At 39.0% G+C, this 23943-nt stretch overlaps 1 protein-coding gene across 1 annotated transcript in view; it reads right to left on the bottom strand.

The window, feature by feature from the left end:
- Positions 1–2502: 2502 nt before the first annotated feature.
- Positions 2503–23943, bottom strand: part of znf638 (zinc finger protein 638) — a 36379-nt gene continuing 14938 nt past the window's right edge. Inside the window, exons 2-25 of the mRNA XM_017471595.3 lie at positions 21968–23483; positions 21130–21191; positions 20975–21013; positions 20467–20837; positions 20116–20327; positions 16574–16726; positions 16014–16112; positions 15878–15933; positions 15581–15774; positions 15445–15476; positions 15034–15168; positions 14792–14923; positions 14589–14630; positions 14090–14227; positions 12142–12270; positions 12005–12030; positions 10387–11839; positions 10210–10269; positions 9188–10123; positions 8800–9106; positions 8335–8640; positions 8063–8185; positions 7152–7273; positions 2503–2909 (exon numbers count right to left, since the gene is read on the bottom strand). Of these exons, the coding sequence (XP_017327084.1) occupies positions 2841–2909; positions 7152–7273; positions 8063–8185; positions 8335–8640; positions 8800–9106; positions 9188–10123; positions 10210–10269; positions 10387–11839; positions 12005–12030; positions 12142–12270; positions 14090–14227; positions 14589–14630; positions 14792–14923; positions 15034–15168; positions 15445–15476; positions 15581–15774; positions 15878–15933; positions 16014–16112; positions 16574–16726; positions 20116–20327; positions 20467–20837; positions 20975–21013; positions 21130–21191; positions 21968–23483 (6712 nt within the window). The 3' untranslated portion in view covers positions 2503–2840. The remainder of the gene's footprint in view (positions 2910–7151; positions 7274–8062; positions 8186–8334; positions 8641–8799; positions 9107–9187; positions 10124–10209; positions 10270–10386; positions 11840–12004; positions 12031–12141; positions 12271–14089; positions 14228–14588; positions 14631–14791; positions 14924–15033; positions 15169–15444; positions 15477–15580; positions 15775–15877; positions 15934–16013; positions 16113–16573; positions 16727–20115; positions 20328–20466; positions 20838–20974; positions 21014–21129; positions 21192–21967; positions 23484–23943) is intronic.

The following is a 23943-nucleotide window of genomic DNA, read 5'->3' as shown; positions in this document are numbered from 1 at the left end:
TCATGCAATTGCTGCCATGTTGGATTCTGCTTTTCTTGTTAAAGCTCAAAAACAAGCTCATACTTTCAACCTTGCTCAAATGATGTAGCGCCTCGGAAAACATCCATTCATAGGTAACTGAAATCTTGGCATTTTTTAAACACCAAAAGGCACAGATTCAGCCTCTTTAAACGTTTCTATGGACATAATTTAATGGTTGTGCTTTCATTCAGCATAATAAAAATATAAATTGCCTATGATTAAATCTAAAGCAAAGTTGTCTTGTCAATTGTCCATCCATCCATCCATCTACTGCTTACTCCTTTTCGGGGTCACAGGGAACCTGGAGCCTATCCCAGGGAGCATAAGGCACAATGCGGGGTACACCCTGGACAGGGTGCCAGTCCATCGCAGGGCACACAATCACACACACATTCACACACGATGGACTCTTTAGACACGCCAAATCAGCCTACCACCTTTGGACTGGGGGAGGAAACTGGAGTACCTGGAGGAAATCCCCGCAGCACGGGGAGAACATGCAAACTCCGCACAAACATGGCCCCGGCAGGACCTGGAGGTGTGAGGCGAGTGTGCTAACCACTAAGCCACCGTGCGCGTCTTGTCAATTGTCCTCGAGTTATATATATAAAAAATGATGTTTGATGTCATTTGTTTTATAACAGTTTTGTTTAGCACAAATACGATATTAGACAGAGCTTTTTTGTTCAGTGTTGGTAATTTTTTAAAAAAAATATACAAATATAAATACATAAAGCATGTAGAAGATGGAAAATTGTACTTTTGATACTTAAATACAGTAAATAAAGATATTGAAAAACCTCACTTTGAGTAGTTTTCTTGTGGGTCACTAACTTTTATTTTTAATTTTATTTATAGTAAGGCACCAGCTCAAGGCCCTGTCATTACACAGTCACATTTATTAGAAGTGATTTGAGTTAAAGTTCAACTTGATTTGTGTTGGTTTCTGATTGAGAATAAATTGACCAGTTTAGTATTTGTTTGTCAGTGATAACATCAATGTATAATTTTATATAATGATTTTATGGTTCAGGGGTTTTGTTGATCTAGGAATATATATAAAGTTAATTGTTTTCCAAACTGGATATTTGTTATTAGCCTTGACAAATTGCTGAGATAACAACATGGAGAAATAAGAAGTGTTTTTTTAGACTGCCTATAGACAATTGAACTCAGATTCATACAAAAATGTTCATTCATGCCCAATTATATTGAAAACATTTATACATTTCACACAAATTAACACAAGATTATATTTCATGCTATATCATCCATCTGTTGATGCTTGGTATAAAAAGGACTGTTAAAGAATGTGTTATATTTTCTGGACTTATTTTGTCATTTTCTAGCAGGTGCTGCTGCTTATGAAATCCAAAGGTTTATATATATATATATATATAAAAAGAAAAGACCCACATTAGGCAGAGCCTTTAAACATTTACTTACTTATTAACTATCTCGGTATACACAAGTTATTTTGGCAAGCAGGAATCACAAAATATTGCCATAATTTTGACATAACTTTTACAATTATCATCGTTTACAGTAAACATCACCTGATAAGTGTGTGGAATTTCCCTCAGTTACATATCAGCAGCTCATATGATGTTTCAGACCTTTAATATAACTATAATCATTTCCTGAATGCTGCCACACCTGTTATAGACTGTGTGCAGTGAGATTTAAAAAATAAAGAAAGAAAAAATAAAAAAAAGAAGAGAACTTTTCCTTGATGGCTAAGAGGTCAAAGTCTGTGTGTACTATGCTCCAGAAATGTTCACAAAGCTGATTGTATTTTAAAATCTGGTCATCAGGTAGCCCATATAAGGTATTTGATGTCATCCTGTATTCATAAAATAATTTCAATTTAGGTTTAGTTTAGTTTAAAGTGCTTCTCAATTCTGGTCCTGGAGTAGAGCTGCCCTGCACATGTTGGTGTTTTCCTTCCTATAACTCACCCAGTACAACCTACTTCAGGCTGGACTAAGCTAATGAGTTTTAAGAGCTGACTTAGAAGTGGAGGGAAAATACACAGGGTGGTGATAATCTTAGGCCATTATTGAGAAACTGAACAGCACATGGGATTAGGGACATTTTTGGATCATCATGATGAACACATAGTTCATTTAACATTGATCTTTAATGATATTTTACAGTGTAGTGCAAAGAAACATGAATGTTTCTTATACATATTACATGCACAGAAATTAAAGTAGGTGGAATTTTTATCAGGCTACAGTTTACAGCAGGTTTGTATTTTGGTCTTTTACAAATGATATACTTTCCACAATAGGACCAGATTCCAAAAACAGTGTAGTTATTGTTGAAACTGTGCCTGTCAATGTTTTCCTTTTTCTTGTGGTCTTTATGCGGTTCATAAACAGGATTTACTGTTGCTATTGTTTGATATTTATTTTGTAATTTTTCTAACTGATCTGTTTAGAGCAAGCTGGTTAAATATAGACACATTAAACATACTGGTATGGTAGTTAAAATTTTTTAATGTGTCATGGTACATTATATTGTTTTAATTTGTGGTAAATAATTAAAATAAAATAAACATGCTTACTTGGTTATACACTTAAAGTGTGAATTAATTGAAACAATGAATAAAACACTTTAGGCATTTACTAAAATGTTTATTGTCCTGTGTAATGTCTAAATGAATTCATTACTTTCCATTTTGAATCAGGTTTTCAGTATGAACCTAAGCAGTCAGCAAACAAAACAAAAAAAAACAACTATAATTTTTAACAACTAAACATTGGACCCGTTTACCAGGATTAGCAGAAAGTAAAATATAGAACCAATTCATCCATTTAATCAGATGAAATATTATTAGTGGATGGTGTCTGAGTCTGCTGAGTCTTGAGCTTCTCATAATATTTCTGCAAGAGGAGGAAAAAAAAGGCAAAACACTATTAGTTTCTTGAATGTATATAACAATGACAATCATGAGCCCAATGTCTGGGGATATCTATTTTGTAACAGATCTGTATACAGAAATAGTTATTAATTGAGCAACACCAGAGCTGGCAACATTTCTAACAAGACAGTGGACAGGATGCTTCCATACTAATAGTATAATATACTATATCATTATATAGTACTATTATAATTTAATAGTCCAAATGATACAACATGTATTGGCATCCTTGGTAAATCTGAGCAAAGAAGGATGTGAAAAATTGTTTTTAATGTTTAAACTTTTAAGACTTTGTTTAAAAAAATAAAATTCACAAAAATACTCTGCTCAAAAAACAATTGCAAACAGGTTTATATAAAAATAATAATAATAATAATAATAACCTGTTAAATGTATGTGTGCAACTAATATTGGCACCCTTTTAGTCAATGCTACCTCCCTTTGCCAGGATAACAGCTCTGAGTCTTTTATAATGCCTGATGAGGTTGGAGAATACATGGCAAGGATCTGAGACCATTCCTCCAGATCCTTCGAATTTTGAGGTCCACACTGGTGGACTCTCCTCTTCAGTTCACCCCCCAGTTTTTCCAATGGTTTTCAAGTCAGGGGACTGGGATGGTCATGGCAGGACCTTGATTTTGTGGTCAGTAAACCATTTTTGTGTTCATTTTGATGTATATTTTGGATAATTTTCCTGCTGTAAGTTCGAACCACGGCCAATTTTAAGCTTTCTGGCAGAGGCGGTCAGGTTTTCAATTAAATATCTGTTGATATTTGCTAGAGTCCATGTTGCCATATATCCTAACAAAATGTCCAGGTCCTCTGGAAGAAAAAAAGCTCCAAAATATTAAAGAGCCATCACCATATTTAACCGTGGGAATGAGGTACTTTTCCATATGGCTACCTCTGTCTGTGCACCAGAACCAGCTCTGGTTTTTATTGCCAAAAAGCTCTATTTTGGTTTCATCTGACCTGATTCCATTTGAAGTTCCAGTAGTTTCTGGTAAACTGAAGACACCCGAGTTTGTTTTTGGATGAGAGTAGAGGGTTTTTTTCTTGAAACCCTTCCAAACAACTTGTGTTGATGTAGGTGATTTCGCATTGTAGTTTTGGAGACTTTCTGACCCCAAGATGCAACCAATTTCTGCGATTCTCCAACTGTGATCCTTGGAGATTTTTTGGCCACTTGAACCATCCTCTTCAAAGTGTGTTGAGACAATATGGACACATCCAATTCAAGGTTGATTCATAAAATTTCCAGTTGACTCAAATTTCTTAATTATTGCTCTGATGGTGGAAATGGGCATTTTCAATGCTTGTGCTATTTTCTTATAGCCACTTCCCATTTTGTGAAGCTCAGCAACCTTTTGCCACACATCACAGCTATATTCCTTGGTCTTACCCATTGTTATAAAGGACTAAGGGAATTTGGCCTCTGTGTTACCTCATATTTAAACCCCTGTGAAACAGGAAGTCATGGCTGAACTCCTGTTCCTAGTCACCCAGGTGTACTAAAAAAAATTGAAATATTACTGGGAATTGTATTAATGTGCTTCTCTGTTTTGAGGCTCTGACCGGGTTAGAGTTTTGGTTTATTTAATTTTATTAGCGTTATCTCCTCGGCTTTACATGCTACACTGTTATATTATTTGTTACAAGTCTTTAAAAGGTAAGGACATTATTATTGTGTGCAGACTGTTTTTCAGTCTTGGTAATTTTGTTGGTTAGTTCAGTTTACTCTCAGAGTTGTTTTCACATTGTGGACAACGTTCGGTTTTTGTAGGATACACTGCTGTCTCATTTGTTTATGGAGACTTTGGGTGTGGGAGTTTGGAGGATTGTGATAGTAAGCAGAACATGCCAATGCTTTGAAGGATGTAATGTTATTTAATTGCGAATCTGTTTTTAGAGGATTTAAACCTAACATGGTGAACAAATTATATTATAGAATTCAGGCAATTTTACTGGGGTTATCTCATACAGTGTAGCAAGTAATAATCTGCAAAGACCTTTGTAATATCACAAAGGTCTTTCCAGTCTAAAACTGGATTTAAAGAGAAGCAAATTAGTAAATGAATCACATGTAAATGTATCACTTGAATATGAATCTCATGAATATGAATCTCAAAATGAATCACATGTAAATGAACCATATGAAAATGAATAAATAAATACTATTCTAAATAATAAAGACAATTCTGTGCTAAAAAAAAAAAAAAGAAATTACTGGGAAATACTTCAAATATAAGGGTGCCAATAATTGTTGCACACACATTGAACAAATCTTTCTTTTTTGTATAAACCCATATGTTTGCAATTGTTTGATATTCTTGAGAGCAGAGTGTTTGTGATTTTTTTTTTAACAAAAAGATCAAAGGGTTAAACAATAAAGGCAATTTTTCACAGCTTTGTTTGCTCATATTTACCAAGGGTTCCAATATTGGTGGGGGCTTGCATTTGATTATAAGCATCCAGCTACATAATAGGGTTGCACAGTATACTGGTACTATGGTAGTATCCAGATAATAAAACTTCAAAATACTACCGATGCCACTGTGTATATTTTATTTATATATATATATATATATATATATATATATATATATATATATATATATATATATATATATATATATATATATATATATATATATATATATATATATATATAGATATATATATATATATATATATATATATATATAGATATATATATATATATATATATATATATATATATATATATATATATATATATAGATATATATATATATATATATATATATATATATATATATATATATATATATATATATATCTTTATACGGTAGTACCGTAATTAATAGTGTATGTGCGGCAGTTAATACTATTTTCGCTCAAACGACACAGCTCACTGCTTCTGCAGAATACACAAAGGTTAGTGAGATTTCTTTTAAACTAAATTCTTTATCTTAACCTTTAAAGATTTCTTGTTTGCGAGTAAGCTAGCTACCGTTACACGAACTGCAGTGTGTAAATACCAAAATTAGCTGAACAAGCTATATATGAATTAGTTGTTTGCCAATTGTATGATTGTTCTTGAGTTTTTCCCAATTATTCATTCTCATTAATAAAATATTCAGAGGAAAATTTGGTTTGTTTTCACTTACATCTATGAATTCCTGTAAATCTGGTTCACTTTGTACATTTAAATTATGAATTAACACAATATTGCAAAGTATCATGATACTTCAGCTGGTATAGTGTTGTAAGATATGTTTATGGAATTATGACAACCCTACTGCGTATATAAACGTACTTTATACAACTGATACAACATTAAAATAAATGCATGACCAGTCTGCAGTCTAGTGAGATGCTGCACATAAAAAGATGCAGTTATATGCAATAAGTTTTAATTGGACAGCAAACTAAACATTTCTGGCCAAACAGAATGACAATATGTCAACACATGAAAAAAGAAAATTGAGTATAAAAAAAAATACAAAATGGAAAAGAAAATGAGGATGCACAGCCCATTTCACCCAATGCCTTTATGATTGACTGATCCATCTATTGACACAGAACTGCAAAATACTCATATGCATGTCTCACAAGACCAGGGTTCAAGTTTTAACTAGAAAAGGTAGGAGCAAAGCATAAATAATTGCAAACGTGAACTGCACATAACAGTCTTTCATGTGCTTTCCCTCGTGTGTTCCGTATTGCCATAAAATGCAGTCAAAACATACAAATGCAACAACTAAACCATAAATGTTGGTCTCCCTACAATAATAAATAAATAAATAAATAGGCTCATAGTCAAGGCATACACAGACCGTCTATAAGTGAGAGTAGCCGACTTCTTCGTGAACGACGCATCACTATTGTTGAGGCTTCTTGGTTGCTCTAAAATGCAGTCAACTGTGATTGAGGTCACTTCCAAATACAAAACACACCCCATAGTATACTCCACCCCAACACTGACAAGTTTCTGTAAAAGGTATTGGAAATGCAAATGCAAAGAGAATTGTGATTCCCCATTTGAATTTTGGGAAGCTCCATGCGTGATGCTGAAGAAATTAAATAGGAAACAGGGTAATTGCTACTTCAATATGACAGGGTCGTAAGATCCGAAATGCAAAATAATCTGCAAATTATTTCCATATAAAACAGTGCACTTCACCGAATATAGAAGAATTCATGAGCCATTGTAATGGTTTACCTGCATGTTTTGGTAATGTCGTAAACTGCTGCAGTGGGTTTTCTTTGCAGTCTCTTCATTTCCATAAAACAAAGAGCAGAGTTTACAGAAGAAACCAGTCTTGGGCACCACAAAGTCCACACCTGAAGAACACACAAAAGCACAATATTCAAAATGTGTTAAGGTAATCTACAGCAAGGGGAAAAGGAGAGAGACCAGGCCTGAACAAATCATTCTGTTTGCCTGCCTTTTCTACAACTGCTACTTTTTCTTATCCTTGACTATGGCATTTCTGCTCCAATATCAAGCGTTTACTCAATAAGGACGGGCAGTCTTTTTTTTTTTCTTTCAGTTTGTAAAGACAAAACCCAAAAGGTAAGAATTTTATTTACATTTATCCACTGTTTGCTGATTTTCTTTGCTTGAAGTTAAACTTTTCTGAATTCCCTTTGAACTTGACAAATCAGCAAAATATCTGAAAGCCTGGTATTTGAATAATGTGCCAAGCGTTTTGCTCAACGCATTAATAAACAAAACATATGTACTCCTTTAATATTGGTGTTTAATGCAGTACTACATTTATATGCGGTTAAATTTCATGAAATGTTTTGAGCATTTAAATTTTTATCTTTTGTTCATGAGCTATACCTTGTTAGCCTTCTTCTGTAAAGACATGAAACCCGGGCAAGTTTTGCCTGGTTCATTTGTCTTTTTCTAAAAATATATAAACAAGGCGAATTTTGTTAAGAAAAAAATACGTTGTCATTATTTGTCTCAAACTAGTAGGAAATATCTGTACCATATGTGAGCTGTTTATTTTAGAACTGTCGTTGATTTTAGATAACTTAATTCCTAAATACTTCTCCTATACCATTTCCTGTCAAGAGTGCTCAATACACACGTCTGTACATTTTATGTTTGTAGCATCTTACCAATAGGGTTATCTGGGCTAAAGGGGGGAAGAGTGAAGTCGTTAGTTGTGGAGGGCTGTGAGCAAGGCTTCTTAGGGTCTGGCTCCTGATTTAGCTCATCTTCACGCCTCTGTTTAGATTCCTCTGAAATAAAAATAAAAAAAAACATACATGTGTGTAGAAAACTAGGTAACTGTTCAGACATCTGTGGGAAAGATTGGGGATATAAGGTAAAATTTAACGCTGACTTTAAATAGTAAGACTATGCCAATGGAAATGCATCTCTTAAATACCTTTTATTGCTGCTCTTTTTTCAGTTGTAGCTTCATCAGCAGCATTCTCCTTGATTGTGACTTCATCTTCCTGTTTGCTGATATTAGGTTTCTCTTCCTCTGTTCCAGCAACCTGTGTGTTTGTTGAACCTGAAGTTACCTCTGCTTTCAAGTTTTCTTCTTCTGGTTTGATGTTTTTGTCTACTGAAGGTGTGACTGAGGGGGGTATATTATCGACGGAAGCTGGTTCCTCCTCTGGGGTGTTCTCAGGGAGTTCTTCTACCTGGTTACTAGACCTCCCCCTCTTTCCTCGGGTAGACTTCCTCACTACAGACAAAACCAGAGAAAATTCTGCTAGATTAACTGCTAACTCATGCATATACTTACATGGAACAATATAAAAATGCTTGATGTCGTTTCATTAAGTAACTAAGCTGATTAATTTAGTAACGTTTTTAAGCAACCAAGAAAAGCTTCTTAGATGACCTGGTGTCTGCCGAGATCTCTTCTTAGGCCTTCCACCCCTCCTGGTGATGGGTTTCTCCTCCTCCACCTTCTGTTCAAGCAATGGCTCATGCTTTTCCTCCTCTTCCTCACCCACTTCATCCACAGTCACAAAATTCATTCTGCGTAGTTCTTCTATATTACAGGCATCCGCCTCATGGACAGATGATTCCACAGGAACCTCAGGCTGAGCTGATGTATCAACTTCAGAGCTGGTGGGATTAATTTTAGCCTGTTCGCTCTCATCCATTTCCTCATCACCTCTCGCCTCATCCAGCGTAACAAGAGTCTGCAGAAAGCAGTGTGTAAACACAAAGCAGAACCAAACCAATTAAAGCTGAAAACTGAGAAATGGAAAAAAAATACTGACCTCAGGGTTAAAAGAGCATGCATCATCCTCATCTTCCTCCTCAACAATTTCATCAAGTGTGACCAGGCCCTGGAGTGCTTTCTCCAGTTGTTCCTCAGCTTCATCACCTCCCACCTCATCGACAGTTAATAGTGCTTCCGGATTCTCACCAGCCTGGCGTTTCAGAAGCTCTTCCTCATCAGCTTCATCAGCAAAATCTCCATCTTCACCACCCACCTCATCAAGGGTTACCAGGGCATCTTGGGATGGAAGTTCCTTGTTCTCTCTCTCATGTAGTGCAGGGTCTGACGTCTCAGACTGGTGCTCTGCAGGAGATTTCTGTTCCTGTAGCTCAGAGACTTGAAGAGGCTCATCGTTTAATGTAAGGGCAGTTGAATCAAATTGCTTGGAATAGTGCAAGTTAGAGGCTCCTTTATCTGATGTCTCTTCATTGATGAGAGCGGCCTCTTCAGAATATTTCTGAGCAAGGCACTCCTTGTCTTTATCCTCAGATTCTGCTGGTTCTGATGTTAACCTTTCTACTTCACCATATACAGTTTGGTGAACTGTCTCTTGCAGGACATCAGTAGTAACTGGAACTCCTTCAAGCTTTTCTGCCCCTTTCGCCTCTGTGACTGGCAAAGTGTTTATTGGTTCATTTTCCATGTGTGCAGTTTCCTGTTCCTCTGCTTCAGTGTTTGTAATCGGTCTGGACTCCGGTGTGGCTAAAGTTGCTGGCTTCTTGAACTTTTCTGAACTAGCTTCAGCACTGGATTTCCTTTCATGTGAAGATGAGGTCATGGGGGATTTGGGGTCATCCTCTGACATTTTTAATTCAGAGTGTCCTGAGCTAGGTAGCGTGTGCTCCTCTGCCTCATCTCCAACCTCATCCACAGTTACAAACTCATCAAGGTTGAAAGGAAAAGGTTCCTCAAAAGCTTGCACCACTTCTTTTGCCTGAAACAGATTGCCTTATTAATAAGCATCAAAATCATATATGTAGATAAATGGAAGGCAATAAACAATTAGATATTCATACGCACCTTTCCAGTTTTCTTTGTATCACTCCTTGAGGAACGTGTACTTCTGCTGCTACTACGGGTCTATGCAGAAACAAATGAATCAAAGTTCCAAGATGCTACTGTAAAAATACTTTGATTTCATATCTGAAACAGATTTGTAAAAGCCGAAGCCTCAAATAAATCTTTAGTCATTCTTACCTTGTAGCCATCGTCCTCGCGCTCCCTTGACCGCCTTACAGCTGTGCTAACTTCTGGCCTGGTCTTGCGAGATACAGAAGTAGAAGAACTTGACCCTTCATTACTGGTGGTGGGAGACCCATCTTTTGGACTACGCTTGGCTCTCTGTCTGGAAGAAAGCTCCCTTTCTGTTGACTCAGTTTTTCTAGTTTGGCTTCTAGTAGTTCGTGAACTCTGGGGTTTCGTTCCCTTTTCAACTTGGGTCTTTTGACTGTCATCTTTCTCTGCAGAATTCTTCTCCACCTCACTTTTCCGACTGGCTTCTTCAGCACGTTTCATGGAGGACTGCAGACGGCACTGATGGACTGCTGCTTCAAGAGCCTTCAGGATCTCTGGTGTAACAGGTGGAAAGCCCAGTGTCATGTCATCAACTGGACGAGCCTCTTGCTGAGTTGTAGCTTTTCCAGCCTGGTTTTGGTCAGAAGACTGCAGAGTGGCATCAGTTAGAACGGGTTTACATGCCTTCAGGTCATCCTTAAACTGAGCCTCATTCTGGTTTATAGTACTCTGTGGACTCAAATTGCCCTGAGTGGCCTCACTCTCCTGGGTGGACTCCTCTATGGGGGCCTGCTGTGGCTCATTTTCCAAAACAACAGGTTCCAAAGCCCTTTCTTCATTGTCATTACCAGTTAGTGCTGCTGTCTCAGTGTCCTCTACTGATGGCAACTGAGCAACACTGCCAACAGTTAGTTTATTGTCTTCAACTTCCTTCTGTTCCACAGACAAGTCACCAGCCTTTGCAGCATCTTTTGGTTGTGAAGGATGATGTCTGTCCAAAGATGATTCTTCTGTATGTTTAGTTGTCTCCACAGGGGCATTTTCAGCCTGCTCAGTTGTATCCATTTTTGATTTTTCAGCATGCTCATTTGTGTCCATTTGTAAGTTTTCAGAATGCTCATTTATGTTCATTGGCATATCTTCAGTCTGCTCAGTTGTGTCCATAGAAGAAAGAATGTCTTCAGTTGTGATTGCAAGCACATCTCCATGCACTAACTCTGGTTCTTTGGTGTCCACAAAGGTAATGTTTTCCATTTGAAGGTCAATCTTATTTTCACTTTCAGAGATGTCGATTTTGGATTCACTGCCTTCAAGTAAAGCTGTTTCATTAGGTGGGATGTCCATTTGAGAGTCATTAGAGTCACATGGAATTGTTTTGCTAAGTAAGTTGGATTCACCCCCAGGGGCCTGCACTGCAATTGCTATTTCATTAGTAGGTGTAGCACTGGTGTCCATCTCAATCTTTGCTTTAGTTTCAGTTTCATTGACATCATTTGCAGTGCCTTTCATGAGACCAGCCTCTGCTTTAGCTCTGTCTACATCAGTATCAATATCTACTTTGACTGAAGTAGGCGAGGGAACTGTAGTTGTAGGGGTAACTGCATCTGTACTCAGAGTTTTGGCAACCCGTTTAAACCTAAATGGAAGACAAATTTTATCTTATTTATATACTTAGACATTCTGTTTACCAAATTTACTTATGGTGAGCAATTTATTTGACAATTATTATTTTAGATAAATAACATGAATCACTTTTGAAAACCCATAAAAGAGGTAGTGAGCATGCTGTTCATTCACTTACCCTCTAACATCAGATTTCTTTTTAATCTGTAATGCAAACAAGACAAAATTGTGCATAATTTCAACACTGATCAATATTGCATCACATTAGCAAAACTAATTATTCACAGATCATCTTGAATTGAAAGCCAAAAATACCTGGTCAGCAGCCCTGGGCATTTTAGCAAGGGTGAATGAGAGGGAATTATTCTGTATGATGCAAGGAAACTTTAGGAACCGACTATAGACCGACCTGGCAACAGCAGCACTATCCATTTCAAAAATGATCTAGAAATAAAAAGAGAAAAGTAATAAGTGAAAAGGTTTCCTAGACCTATGAATATCATACTCGCCACAGTGAAAATGTACAATGACCTCAGTCATTGGAACATATACCGATAAGCCATAACAGTAAAACCACCTGCCTTATATTGTACAGGCCCCATCTGTGATGCCAAAACAGCTCTGAACCGTCGAGGTATGGACTCCACAAGACCTCTGAAGGTGTGCTGTGGTATCTGGCACCAAGACGTTGATGCAGATCCTTTAAGTCCAGTAAGTTGCGAGGTGGGGCCTCCATGGACCGGACTTGATTGATATGTGGGGAATTTGGAGGCCGAGTCAACACCTTGAACAATTTGTCATGTTCCTCAAACCATTCCTGAACAATTTTTGCTGTGTGGGCACATTATCCTGCCAAAAGAGGCCATTGCCATTAGGAATACCATTGCCATGAAAGGGTGTTATTGGTCTGCAACAGTGTTTAGGTAGGTGGTATGTATCAAACATCCACATGAATGCCAGGACCCAAGGTTTTCCAGTAGAACATGGCTCAGAGCATCACACTTCCTCCGCCAGGTGCTTTCAGCAGTGGACAGGAGTCAGCATGGGCACTCTGATCGGTCTGCGGTCACACAGCAAGCTACGATGCATTGTGTGCACTGACACCTTTTTATTATAGCCAGCATTAACTCTTCAGCAATTTGTGCTACAGTAGCTCTTCTGTGAGATCAGACAAAATGGGGTAGCCTTCGCTCCCCATGCCAATAATAATAATAATAATAATAATAATAATAATAATGAATCTCTATTTATCATATATACATATGCACAGTGAAATTCTTTTATTCGCAAACCCCAGCATGTCAGGAAACTGGGTTCAGAGCGCAGGGTCAGCCATGATACAGCACCCCTGGAGCAGAGAGGGTAAAGGGCCTTGCTCAAGGGCCCAACAGTGGCAGCTTGGCAGTGCTGGGGCTTGAACCCCCCAACCTTCTGATCAGTAACCCAGAGCCTTAACCGCCAAGCCACCAATGCCCCCACAATAATGTGCCTTTGGTACTCATGATGCCGTCGTCATTTTACCAGTTGTCCTTCCTTGGACTACTTTTGGTACACACTAACTACTGCATACCGAGAACACCGCACAAGACCTGCTGGAGATGCTCTGACCCAGAAGTGTAGCCATCACAATCTGGCCCTTGTCAAAGTCGCTCAGCTCTTTACACCTGCCCATTTTTCCTGCTTCCAACACATCAACTTTAACACACAACAACAACAACAACAACTGACTGTTCACTTGCTGCCTAAAATATCCCACCCCTTGACAGGTGCCATTGCAACGAGATAATGTTACTCACATCAACTGTCAGTGGTTTTAATTTTATGGCTGACCGGTGTATATTTAGAAATTGTTCTACATTAGCACCAACAGATCTGAGTGACTTTGACAAGGATGAAATTGTGATGGCAAGACAACTGGGTAAAAGTATCTCCAAAATGGCAGGTCACTGCCACACTGCAAAAACTGTTCAGGAATGGTTTGAGAATGAGTTCAAGGTGTTGAAATTCCCTTCAAATTCCCCAGATCTGAATCCCATCAAGCATCTGTGAGATGTGCTGGGCAAATAAGTCTGATTCTTGGAGGCCCCTTACAGGACTTAAAAGATCTGCTGCCAACGTCTTGGTGCAAGATACCACAGCACACCTTCAGAGGTCTTACGGAGTCCATGCCTTGACAGGTCAGACTTGTTTTGGCATCACGGTGGGACCTACACAATATTAGGCAGGTGGTTTTAATGTTACGGTGATCAGAATATATACTTACCCTTCCATTGAGGACCAGAGACTGCTTATAGGAACCAAAACGTTTGATGAGGTTGTGAATTTCAGTGACTGCTCCAGTCTTATAAGGTACGTTACTGACTGTGAGGAGACGCTCAGGGAGCATTGCAAGTTCCTTGGGCTATGCAAATGCAAACAAAAAATAATAATTAAAAAACCCAGACTTGAACTTCTAGTACTGTTTAGCAAATGGGGTAACTTATTATTGTTTATACTTTGTTTCACCATCTAGACTACTGAGTAATTTCTGCAGAATGCATCTCTGCTCAAGCATGCCTTTGATTTAACTTGTCACTTATGATCACAAAGCAAGATTTGTATCATTAGCAACAGCAAAATTGGAAGTCTACGAAGTACTTTAAGTTTCTAAAGTCATTAACAACTTCCAATGTATAAACACAAGACAATGGTCTGAAAGCATTTAAAACATCCAGTAATGAGGAAAAACTGCATAAGAAAAAGCGGCTTGTTTTTTTACTCACAGACAACATATCCAATCCCATCAGTACTCTGAATAATGATTCCTGGGCAAGAAAGAGACACAGAAATTTATTCTTATGACCTAAAACCAATCATACTTCCATAAAAATGTTCATTATGTCCTCCACTGCAGATCGTTTTGCCCACACACAAGGTCTTAAAAAAATATTCCATGAATTAAGCGATACTTTGGGCATGAGCTTACTGTATAATTAAGATCAACAGGCTTGGTCATCATTGTGATGCTTATCTCTTCCTCCTGTAGTTTTGCTGGAGTCTCTGCATATGCTTTAACCAGTGCCTCAGCTGCCGCTGTATTAGGCATTTCCAGGTATGCCTGATCAAAGAACACATTTTTTCATCAGGAAACCATTCCACTGAAAAACTTTATTAGATCATCATTAATACTACCCATGTACACTCTGCCGGTCTGTATGGTATCTGTACCTTGTGCTGAGTGACAGCAATGACCGGTGTTGAAATGAAACCATGGGGACTAGCAAGATTTGTGAGATCCTCTTCAGTGATTTCTTTCTCTGGAAGACCAGTTATCTCAACTATATTTTTCCTCCATGGGACTTCCTGTGGGTGTAGAAAACAGAGTTTTAATTTAAGACCTCTCTTATTATTAGTTTTGACTATGTATTACTTCAGTAATATGTAAAGTAATTCAGTAATAATAAGTACTTTTTATTATTTACATTTGATCCACAATATGAGGATTAATAATCCACAATAATAGGATTCACCATGATAAATTACAAATGGCATACTCAAAAGTTAATTATTTTGCTCCAGTGAAAACTGATTATTGTAAACAAAAGCAAGAAGCAAATGAGAGTGAGTAAACTGCCATACCTTCTTTATAATCTTTTTTACTGGAGTTGCTCCTAGATAACAAAAAATAAATAAATAAAAATAAAAAACTGTCACTCACAGTAGCAGTAGAACAACAGTAGAAAAAACAGTGATGGTAACAGTTGGTGAAACTGACCTGGACCTTTTGTAGAAGGCTTGACCTTGACATTCTGTTTCCCTCTTGCTGTCTGCGGCTTAGGAACCTCCTTAAGCTTAGACACTTGTGGAGTCTTAGATACATCTTTAGCTTTAGTTGTTTGTGATATCTTAGGCACATCTTTAGCTTTTATTGCTTGTGACATCTTGCTTGTGCCATGTTGGGTCTCCTTTCTGTGGTGCACAATTAAATTTTAATATCACAGGATTTTAATCAGCAGGGTTTCTATATAAATCTATTTGATAAAGTCAAGCAACTGTAAACAATAAAACTTACTTCTTAGCAATAGGTTTCTTCTCATGTTCAGGACCCCTTAGTTCATCCCTGGCCTCCTATACAAAGAAACCATTTGGTGAGACAGCTCATCTTTCTTTATATGTATGAGGCCTAATAACGTCTGCATAGACAATACCTTCTCCATACAGATTTCAATAAGCTTTCCACGCAGCTTCAGATCTTTACAGTTGACCAAAGCTTTGGCATCTTCCTCCCTTTCCATACACACTGAAGCCTGGAATGGAGAAAAGGTTTTAAAAATATACTGCCAGTTCTTATATCAGATATACCTAAATAGAGTAGATACTTCAGCAGTAATGCACAAACCTCTGAACATCTGTCATAAAAGCATTATTCAATTTAATGACTTCTAAAACAGTAGTGTGCATACTATGGTATTTATTTAGAACCAGTAATCACAAAGGATCACAGAACCTACAATTTCTGCTTAGCAGCAGAAGTACAAGAATCAAGATCTGAAATATCAAAAGAAGTCTTATGGTCAAAAGATCTCCAGACTAGGATCCAGTCTATGAAGAGTCTCACAAAAACAAGAGTGATGGATACCTTCGTTATGATCTTATAAATTTCTCTGGAATTTAGAAATCTATGCTAAAGTTGTGTTTTAATGCTAAGCGCAACTGAAAACACAGTAAACAGCTGAGCTTAAAAATCATAAGACACAATTCACAATACCTCCGAGATGGCTTTAAGGAGAATGGCAGTGTGAACCTTCCCAAAAGGTTCAACAGCATCAACTAGCTCTTGGTGAGTAGTCAGAAAAGGAATACCCTTAAATCTTAACAGACAGGTTGTCCCAGGACCAGCTGGCTTCTTAGGTTTCACACTCTACACATCACAGAACATGAATGGGGGAAAAAAATTATACATCAACCATCTATAAATCTATATACACATACACTATATATAATATACAGTATCTCACAAAAGTGAGTACACCCCTCACATTTCTGTAAATATTTGATTATATCTTTTCATGTGACAACACTGAAGAAATGACACTTTGCTTCAATGTAAAGTAGTGAGTGTACAGCTTGTGTAACAGTGTAAATTTGCTGTCCCCTCAAAATAACTCAACACACAGCCATTAATGTCTAAAAAGCTGGCAACAAAAGTGAGCACACCCCTAAGTGAAAATGTCCAAATTGGGCACAAAGTGTCAATATTTTGTGTGGCCAAAATTATTTTCCAGCACTGCCTTAACCCTCTCAGGCATGGAGTTCACCAGAGCTTCACAGGTTGCCACTGGAGTCCTCTTCCACTCCTCCATGACGACATCACGGAGCTGGTGGATGTTAGAGACCTTGTGCTCCTCCACCTTCCATTCGAGGATGCCCCACAGATGCTCAAAAGGGTTTCGGTCTGGAGACATGCTTGGCCAGTCCATCACCATCACCCTCAGCTTCTTTAGCAAGGCAGTGGTTGTCTTGGAGGTGTGTTTGGGGTCGTTATCATGTTGGAATACTGCATACTGATCATGCTCTGCTTCAGTATGTCACAGTATATGTTGGCATTCATGGTTCCCTCAATGAACTGTAGCTCCCCAGTGCCGGCAGCACTCATGCAGCCCCAGAACATGACACTCCCACCACCATGCTTGACTGTAGGCAAGACACACTTGTCTTTGTGCTCCTCACCTGGTTGCTGCCAAACACGCTTGACACCATCTGAACCAAATAAGTTTATCTTGGCCTCATCAGACCACAGGACATGGTTCCAGTAATCCATGTCCTTAGTCTGCTTGTCTTCAGCAAACTGTTTGCGGGCTTTCTTGTGCATCATCTTTAGAAGGGGCTTCCTTCTGGGACGATAGCCATGCAGACCAATTTGATGCAGTGTGCGGCATATGATCTGAGTGCTGACAGGCTGACCCCCCCACCCCTTCAACCTCTGGAGCAATGCTGGCAGCACTCATACGTCTATTTCCCAAAGACAACCTCTGGATATGACACTGAGCACGTGCACTCAACTTCTTTGGTCGACCATGGCGAGGCCTGTTCTGAGTGGAACCTGTCCTGTTAAACCGCTGTATGGTCTTGGCCACCGTGCTGCATCTCAGTGTCAGGGTCTTGGCAATCTACTTATAGCCTAGGCCATCTTTATGTAGAGCAACAATTCTTTTTTCAGATCCTCAGAGAGTTCTTTGCCATGAGATCCCATGTTGAACTTCCAATGAGCAGAATGAGGGAGTGTGAGAGCGATGACACCAAATTATCACACCTGCTCCCCATTAACACCTGAGACCTTGTAACACTAACAAGTCACATGACACCGGGGAGGGAAAATGACTAATTGGGCCCAATTTGGACATTTTCATTAGGGGTGTACTCAGTTTTGTTGCCAGCGGTTTAGACATTAATGGCTGTGTGTTGAGTTATTTTGAGGGGACAGCAAATTTACACTGTTACACAAGCTGTACACTCACTACTTTACATTGTAGCAAAGTGTCATTTCTTCAGTGATGTCACATGAAAGATATAATCAAATATTTACAAAAATGTGAGGGGTGTACTCACTTTTGTGAGATACTGTATAATAGCAAATATTATATATATTGTGTAAATATATTTACACGGACACACACATACAGTGCCCTCCACTAATATTGGCACCCTTGGTAGAAGGCTGTGAAAACGTCATTGTTTAACCTTTTGATCTTTTGTTTAAATAAAAATAAAAAAAAAAATTTAATCACAAAAATACTCTGCTATCATGGATAAACAATTGCAAACAAAACAGGTTTATCAAAAAAATGTAACATTGGTGTGCAACAATTATGGGCACGCTTTTAGTCAATACTTTGTTCTACCTCCCTTTGCCAAGATAACAGCTGTGAGTCTTCTCCTACAATGCCTGATGAGGTTGGAGAATACATGGCAAGGGATCTGAGACCATTCCTCCATACAGAATCTCCTCAGATCCTTCACATTTCGAAGTCCACACTGGTGGACTCTCTCTTCAGTTCACCACACAGGTTTTCTATGGGTTTCAAGTCAGGGGACTGGGATGGTCAATTACAGGACCTTGATTTTGTGGTCAGTAAACCATTTTTGTGTTGATTTTGATGTATTTTGGATCATTTTCCTGCTGGAAGATCCTACCATGGCCCATTTTAAGCTTTCTGGCAGAGGCAGTCAGGCTTTCATTTAATATCTGTTGATATTTGACAGAGTCTATAATGCCATGTATCCTAACAAAATGTCCAGGTCCTCTGGCAGAAAAACAGCCCCAAAACATTAAAGAGCGACCACCATATTTAACCGTGGGCATGAGGTACTTTTCCATAATGGCTACCTCTCTGAGTGCGCCAAAACCAGCTCTGGTGTTTATTGCCAAAAGCTCTATTTTGGTTTCATCTGACCATAGAACCCAATCTCATTTGAAGTCCCAGTAGTGTCTGGCAAACTCAAGATGCTCAAGATGTTTTTGGAGTTGTCTTTTTTTTTTTACTCAAAACCCTTCCAAACAACTTGTGGTGATGTAGGTGATTGCGGATTGTAGTTTTGGAAACTTTCTGACCCCAAGATGCAACTAACTTCTGCAATTCTTCAACTGTGAACCTTGGAGATTTTTGGCCACTTGAAACATCCTCTTCACAGTGCACTGAGACAATATAGACACACGTCCAATTCCAGGTTGATTCATAACATTTCCAGTTGACTGGAACTTCTTAATTATTGTCCTGATGGTGGAAATGGGCATTTCAATGCTTGTGCTATTTTCTTATAGCCACTTCCCATTTTGTCAAGCTCAACATCCTTTTGCTGCACATCACCTCTATATTCATTGGTCTAACCCATTGTGATAAATAACAAAGGGAATCTGGCCTTTGTGTTACCTCAGATCTCATATTTGTACTAAAAAAATTTAAATATCAATGGGAATATACTCCAAATATATTTTTCTCATATTAATTTATCCATTTAGATACATGTAAATATATTTTAGAGAGAGAGACAGAAAGAATGATTGTCTTAGTCCTTTTTTGATTTGACCTCTTCTGCATACATGAACTCCGAGATACCTTCAGAAATTGACTAGTTGCTCTGATTGACAGCCAATTTTGCTCTCTTGGACTCCCAGCCAGCATAATTTTGGCAAAATTTCAGACCTGTGATCTCCTGACAACAGGGTGGATAATTTTCTGTTGCACAACTTGGAGCTCTCAAATCAGCCCTATTCAAATTCAGGCAAAATACACAAATGTCATCGACTACCTTGGAGGAAGTAGTCCTCACGACCGAGGAGTTGCTTGACTTGGAGGATTCACTTCTTTTAGATGGAGATGATGACCGTTTTCTACTGCTACTACTCTTCAATGAAGATGACAAGGAACTGTTTCTCTTCTTGGCTAATTCAGCCAACAGTGCAGGGGCCAATGATTCCACCATTGCCTTCAGAGTACTACTGTCCGATACTGAAGATAATTCTGTAAAAAAGGCAGATGTACGGTCAATGTGATTAAGAATTGACTACAATTGACATAAAACAATAAAATATGTAATATAACTAATAAAATAAAACACACACAGTTACACCATGTGCAAGACAGTACTGCTTCATTTTACCTGAAGACTCAAGAAGTTTTTTTGCTAGTCTTTCACTGCTGCTTGATCTCTGCAAGCGAGAAGGACTGCTCCTTCGGGGGCTTACTCGCCGAGCACTCCGTGGAGGAGAGCGCCTACTACTGCTGTAGCCCGGTGACCTTGACCGCTGGCATGGCGGGCTGCGAGATCGCTGGTGTGGGGGGCTGCGAGATCGCTGGTGTGGGGGGCTGCGAGACCTCCGTCGGTATGAGGGTGAGCCACGGGTTTTCCTAGGGGGGGACCGGGAACGGCTTCGAGAACGTGTGCGGCGATACCTCCGAGGGCTTCGTGACCTTGAGCGAGACCGCTGACGACGACTAGATGAACCATGGTGGTGTTTGGGGCTAGGAGTTCTAGAACAGGAAGTGTGAACAAGTTTAATGTTTTGGACTGTGATGTTATAACTTTGGCTCAGTCCTATAATAGGGCTTTATATAACTATGGCTCAATATATCAGTGTAAAATGAAGACACAGAACAGTATCATTTACCTTGTAAGGGGAACTGTCTCTGCATTCCAATCAGGATATCTACAAAAAATAATGCAAATTTGTAAACTCCAACTAAATACCAAGGAATCTTTAAAATAATCAATAAAGAAAGTTTGGAGAAAAAAAAGGTATTCATTTATTTATTTCAGACTCACTGTTTTCTGAGACGTCTACAACTCTCAATGTGAAGGGGTGTGTTCTGATGTTTGATCCAATCCTGTCATTAAAAAAAGAGTATACTTCAATATACAGTGCATAGCCATAGTCTGCTGCTACTTAAAGCTTTGGAAAGATATTATAGCAGTAAAAAGAAAGTTAATAATAAAAATATGAATTAATAAATAATCTACAATTAATAAATAAAATACAATAGCACGATAAACAGACACTGTTATAAATCAAATATTGTTAAGAAATAATTGCCATCCACAAAAACAAAAAAACAACAACAACACATTTATACACTGAAACCCATCTTAATTGTAATCTTTAAAATGGGGGGGGGGGGGGGGGGGGGTCCTTGGAGAGATCTTCTCACAGGTCATCAACTTGTTTGCATGTTCTTCATCATCAGTCACATACAGTCAATAACCCAGGACTCAGATCAGACTGTTCCAGCACGGTTCATCCGTTCAGTGGCCCGTTAACATCTTCGGGAAGTATGTAGCAGTCCTCTTTCCAAAAAGAACCGAAGCGTAGTAATTCATGAATCGTATCTTCAACTTCATTTCACTTAGGATGATCACACCTCAATCATTGGCCTCTTCTAACTGCTGTCATTATTTCAAACTTTGTATTGGCAAAATCACAGCAATTCTATTTATATGTTTCCAGTTAACTTAAAGGTACATTTATTTTATTACTACATTTTGGGCTCACTTTGATGCAACATACTGAAAAACAATGAGTCACTTCACACAAACCACAATTTATACAATAAATTTAATAGAAATCCTTCAAGAATGAAACAGTACAGAAAGGGAAAATACTCACCTTAGTCTGGACACATTCTATGTTACATAGAGAGCATGTATGAGGAAAGATTCTTGGGCTAGCAGCTGAGTAATCATTCATCATGGTCGGCGTTGGTAACCTCTTTGCAGTCGAAGTAGTAATCAGAGGTGGAGCAAATGCAAATGAACTTCCAGAGATCATCGGGACCAGAGAAGGTAGAGGACCAGCAGCTGCGGGTGGAATCTGTGGTGGCCGAATGATGGGCGATGGTACAGCCGTGGAAGGAGGCAGTCTTCTTGGAATTGTCTTGGCACCTTGGATGTCCAGGCTTTGTAAAGTAGGTCTTGGAGCCATCACTGGAGGTTGAAGCTTTGGAACCATAATTGAAGCCTGTGCAAGAACTGGAGCAGCCAGGTTTTGCTGTGGACGCTTACTTTTGTCAGCATTACTGAAGGAGGAACTTGTAACTTCCCTCCCATACTTGATGGATTCTTTAGTAAGGTGCTCATGTGAATAGCTGTCAGGTTTCTCCTCAGGAAAATCATATTTACTAGAATGTCCATAATCAATAACTTGGCCTTGTCGTGCATCAGAGACCAGAAGATCAGATGATCTTGTATCACGGTCAGAGATGTTCCTCTTGGCCTTGCGCATGCGGATGTCTCGCAAAATAAAAGGCAGGTTGTCTGGAGTTAGTTGATCATCAGGATAGTGGCTAAGAAGCTCAAGGTCCTCACTTGAGAGTCCAAAGTTTGCTAATATGCTGCTGGCACTCTCTGGTGTGTAACGTGTAGGGTGATGTTCTGAAGGAGATTGGCTGTCCAAACCACTCTGTCCTGCACTGCTGCCAAAACCCGAAGACTGAAACCGCTGTGAAGAACTGGAGGAATTACCTATACTTGGGGAAGAAAATTTTTTGCTGGGAGCCTGGTATCCAGTCCAGTCCCCATCGTCAGACCTTCCTGGAATGCTGGCTGCTGCATAACCACCACCTCCTGGAGAAAGTACTTTATCTCTGACATCTTTCTTCAGGCGGGGATCTGTTTTTGGCTGATGCAGCATTTGGGAGACCAGACGCACTTCCTCAAGAGCTTCACGAATGTTCATATCTATAGATGAATCAAGGTTGTGGGAAATCTGCGGCTGACGCTGACTCAAAGGAAACGTCATCTGCTGGCTTGCCGTCATTCCCCCACGAGGACTAGACATGGAGTCAGGGGCAAGGCGAGCTCCTGCCAGGTCCAGGCCAGACTGTGACCCAATAGCGTACTGCCCTGCTGGAATGGACCTCTGGCCACTGGAGAATGGTCCCCCACGGGGATTATACATGGGATGGGACATGGTAACCTTGATCAAGTCAAGCAAGGCCAGGGCAGGTATACCAGTAAAAGGAGGAGTGAAGTTTCTGGCAGTAATCACATTCAGCTGGTGAAGTGCCAACTGAGCCTTTATATGGGCCAACTGGAGGGAGACAAGGCCAAAGAAAGGCAGACTCCCAAAGCTGCTCAGGGAATTCGTAACAGGGGGCACACAACTTTCCAAGAACAATGCAAAGCTGAAAAAGTTGAAGGGAAAAAAAACAAACAAAAAAACAAACACAGACAGGGTTACTGGCTTGCCGTTTTTAACTCCAGAAAGAGTAACGGAAAGAAGGTTGTAATCCCTGACCCTACCCCCACCCCTGTTTGCGTCACATATATTTAAGTTTTATCTTCCCACTGTATCCAGAATCAATGTAGACTCTCTTTTACTGGTCTTCACTGAAGGGGAAAAACACCAAATGTAAGCAGAGAATGGACAGGGGAATATTTTTGCATGATTTTATGAATAAGATGACCTCAAGCTTAGGGCATTAACTGGAAAATATACAGGTTTTAAAAGTTGTGATCGAATACGCCCTAGATCAATTAAATAAATCAAATAAGTTTTGCAGTCAAGCAGATCATTGAATGTCTAGTAGGAAGCATATTCAATGTAATGTAGTTTTGAAGACATTTTGGCACTCATCCATGGGG

This window comes from Ictalurus punctatus, chromosome 7 (genome assembly GCF_001660625.3).
Source record: "Ictalurus punctatus breed USDA103 chromosome 7, Coco_2.0, whole genome shotgun sequence".
NCBI lineage: Eukaryota > Metazoa > Chordata > Actinopteri > Siluriformes > Ictaluridae > Ictalurus > Ictalurus punctatus.
This window is presented reverse-complemented; position numbering and strand designations above follow the sequence as displayed.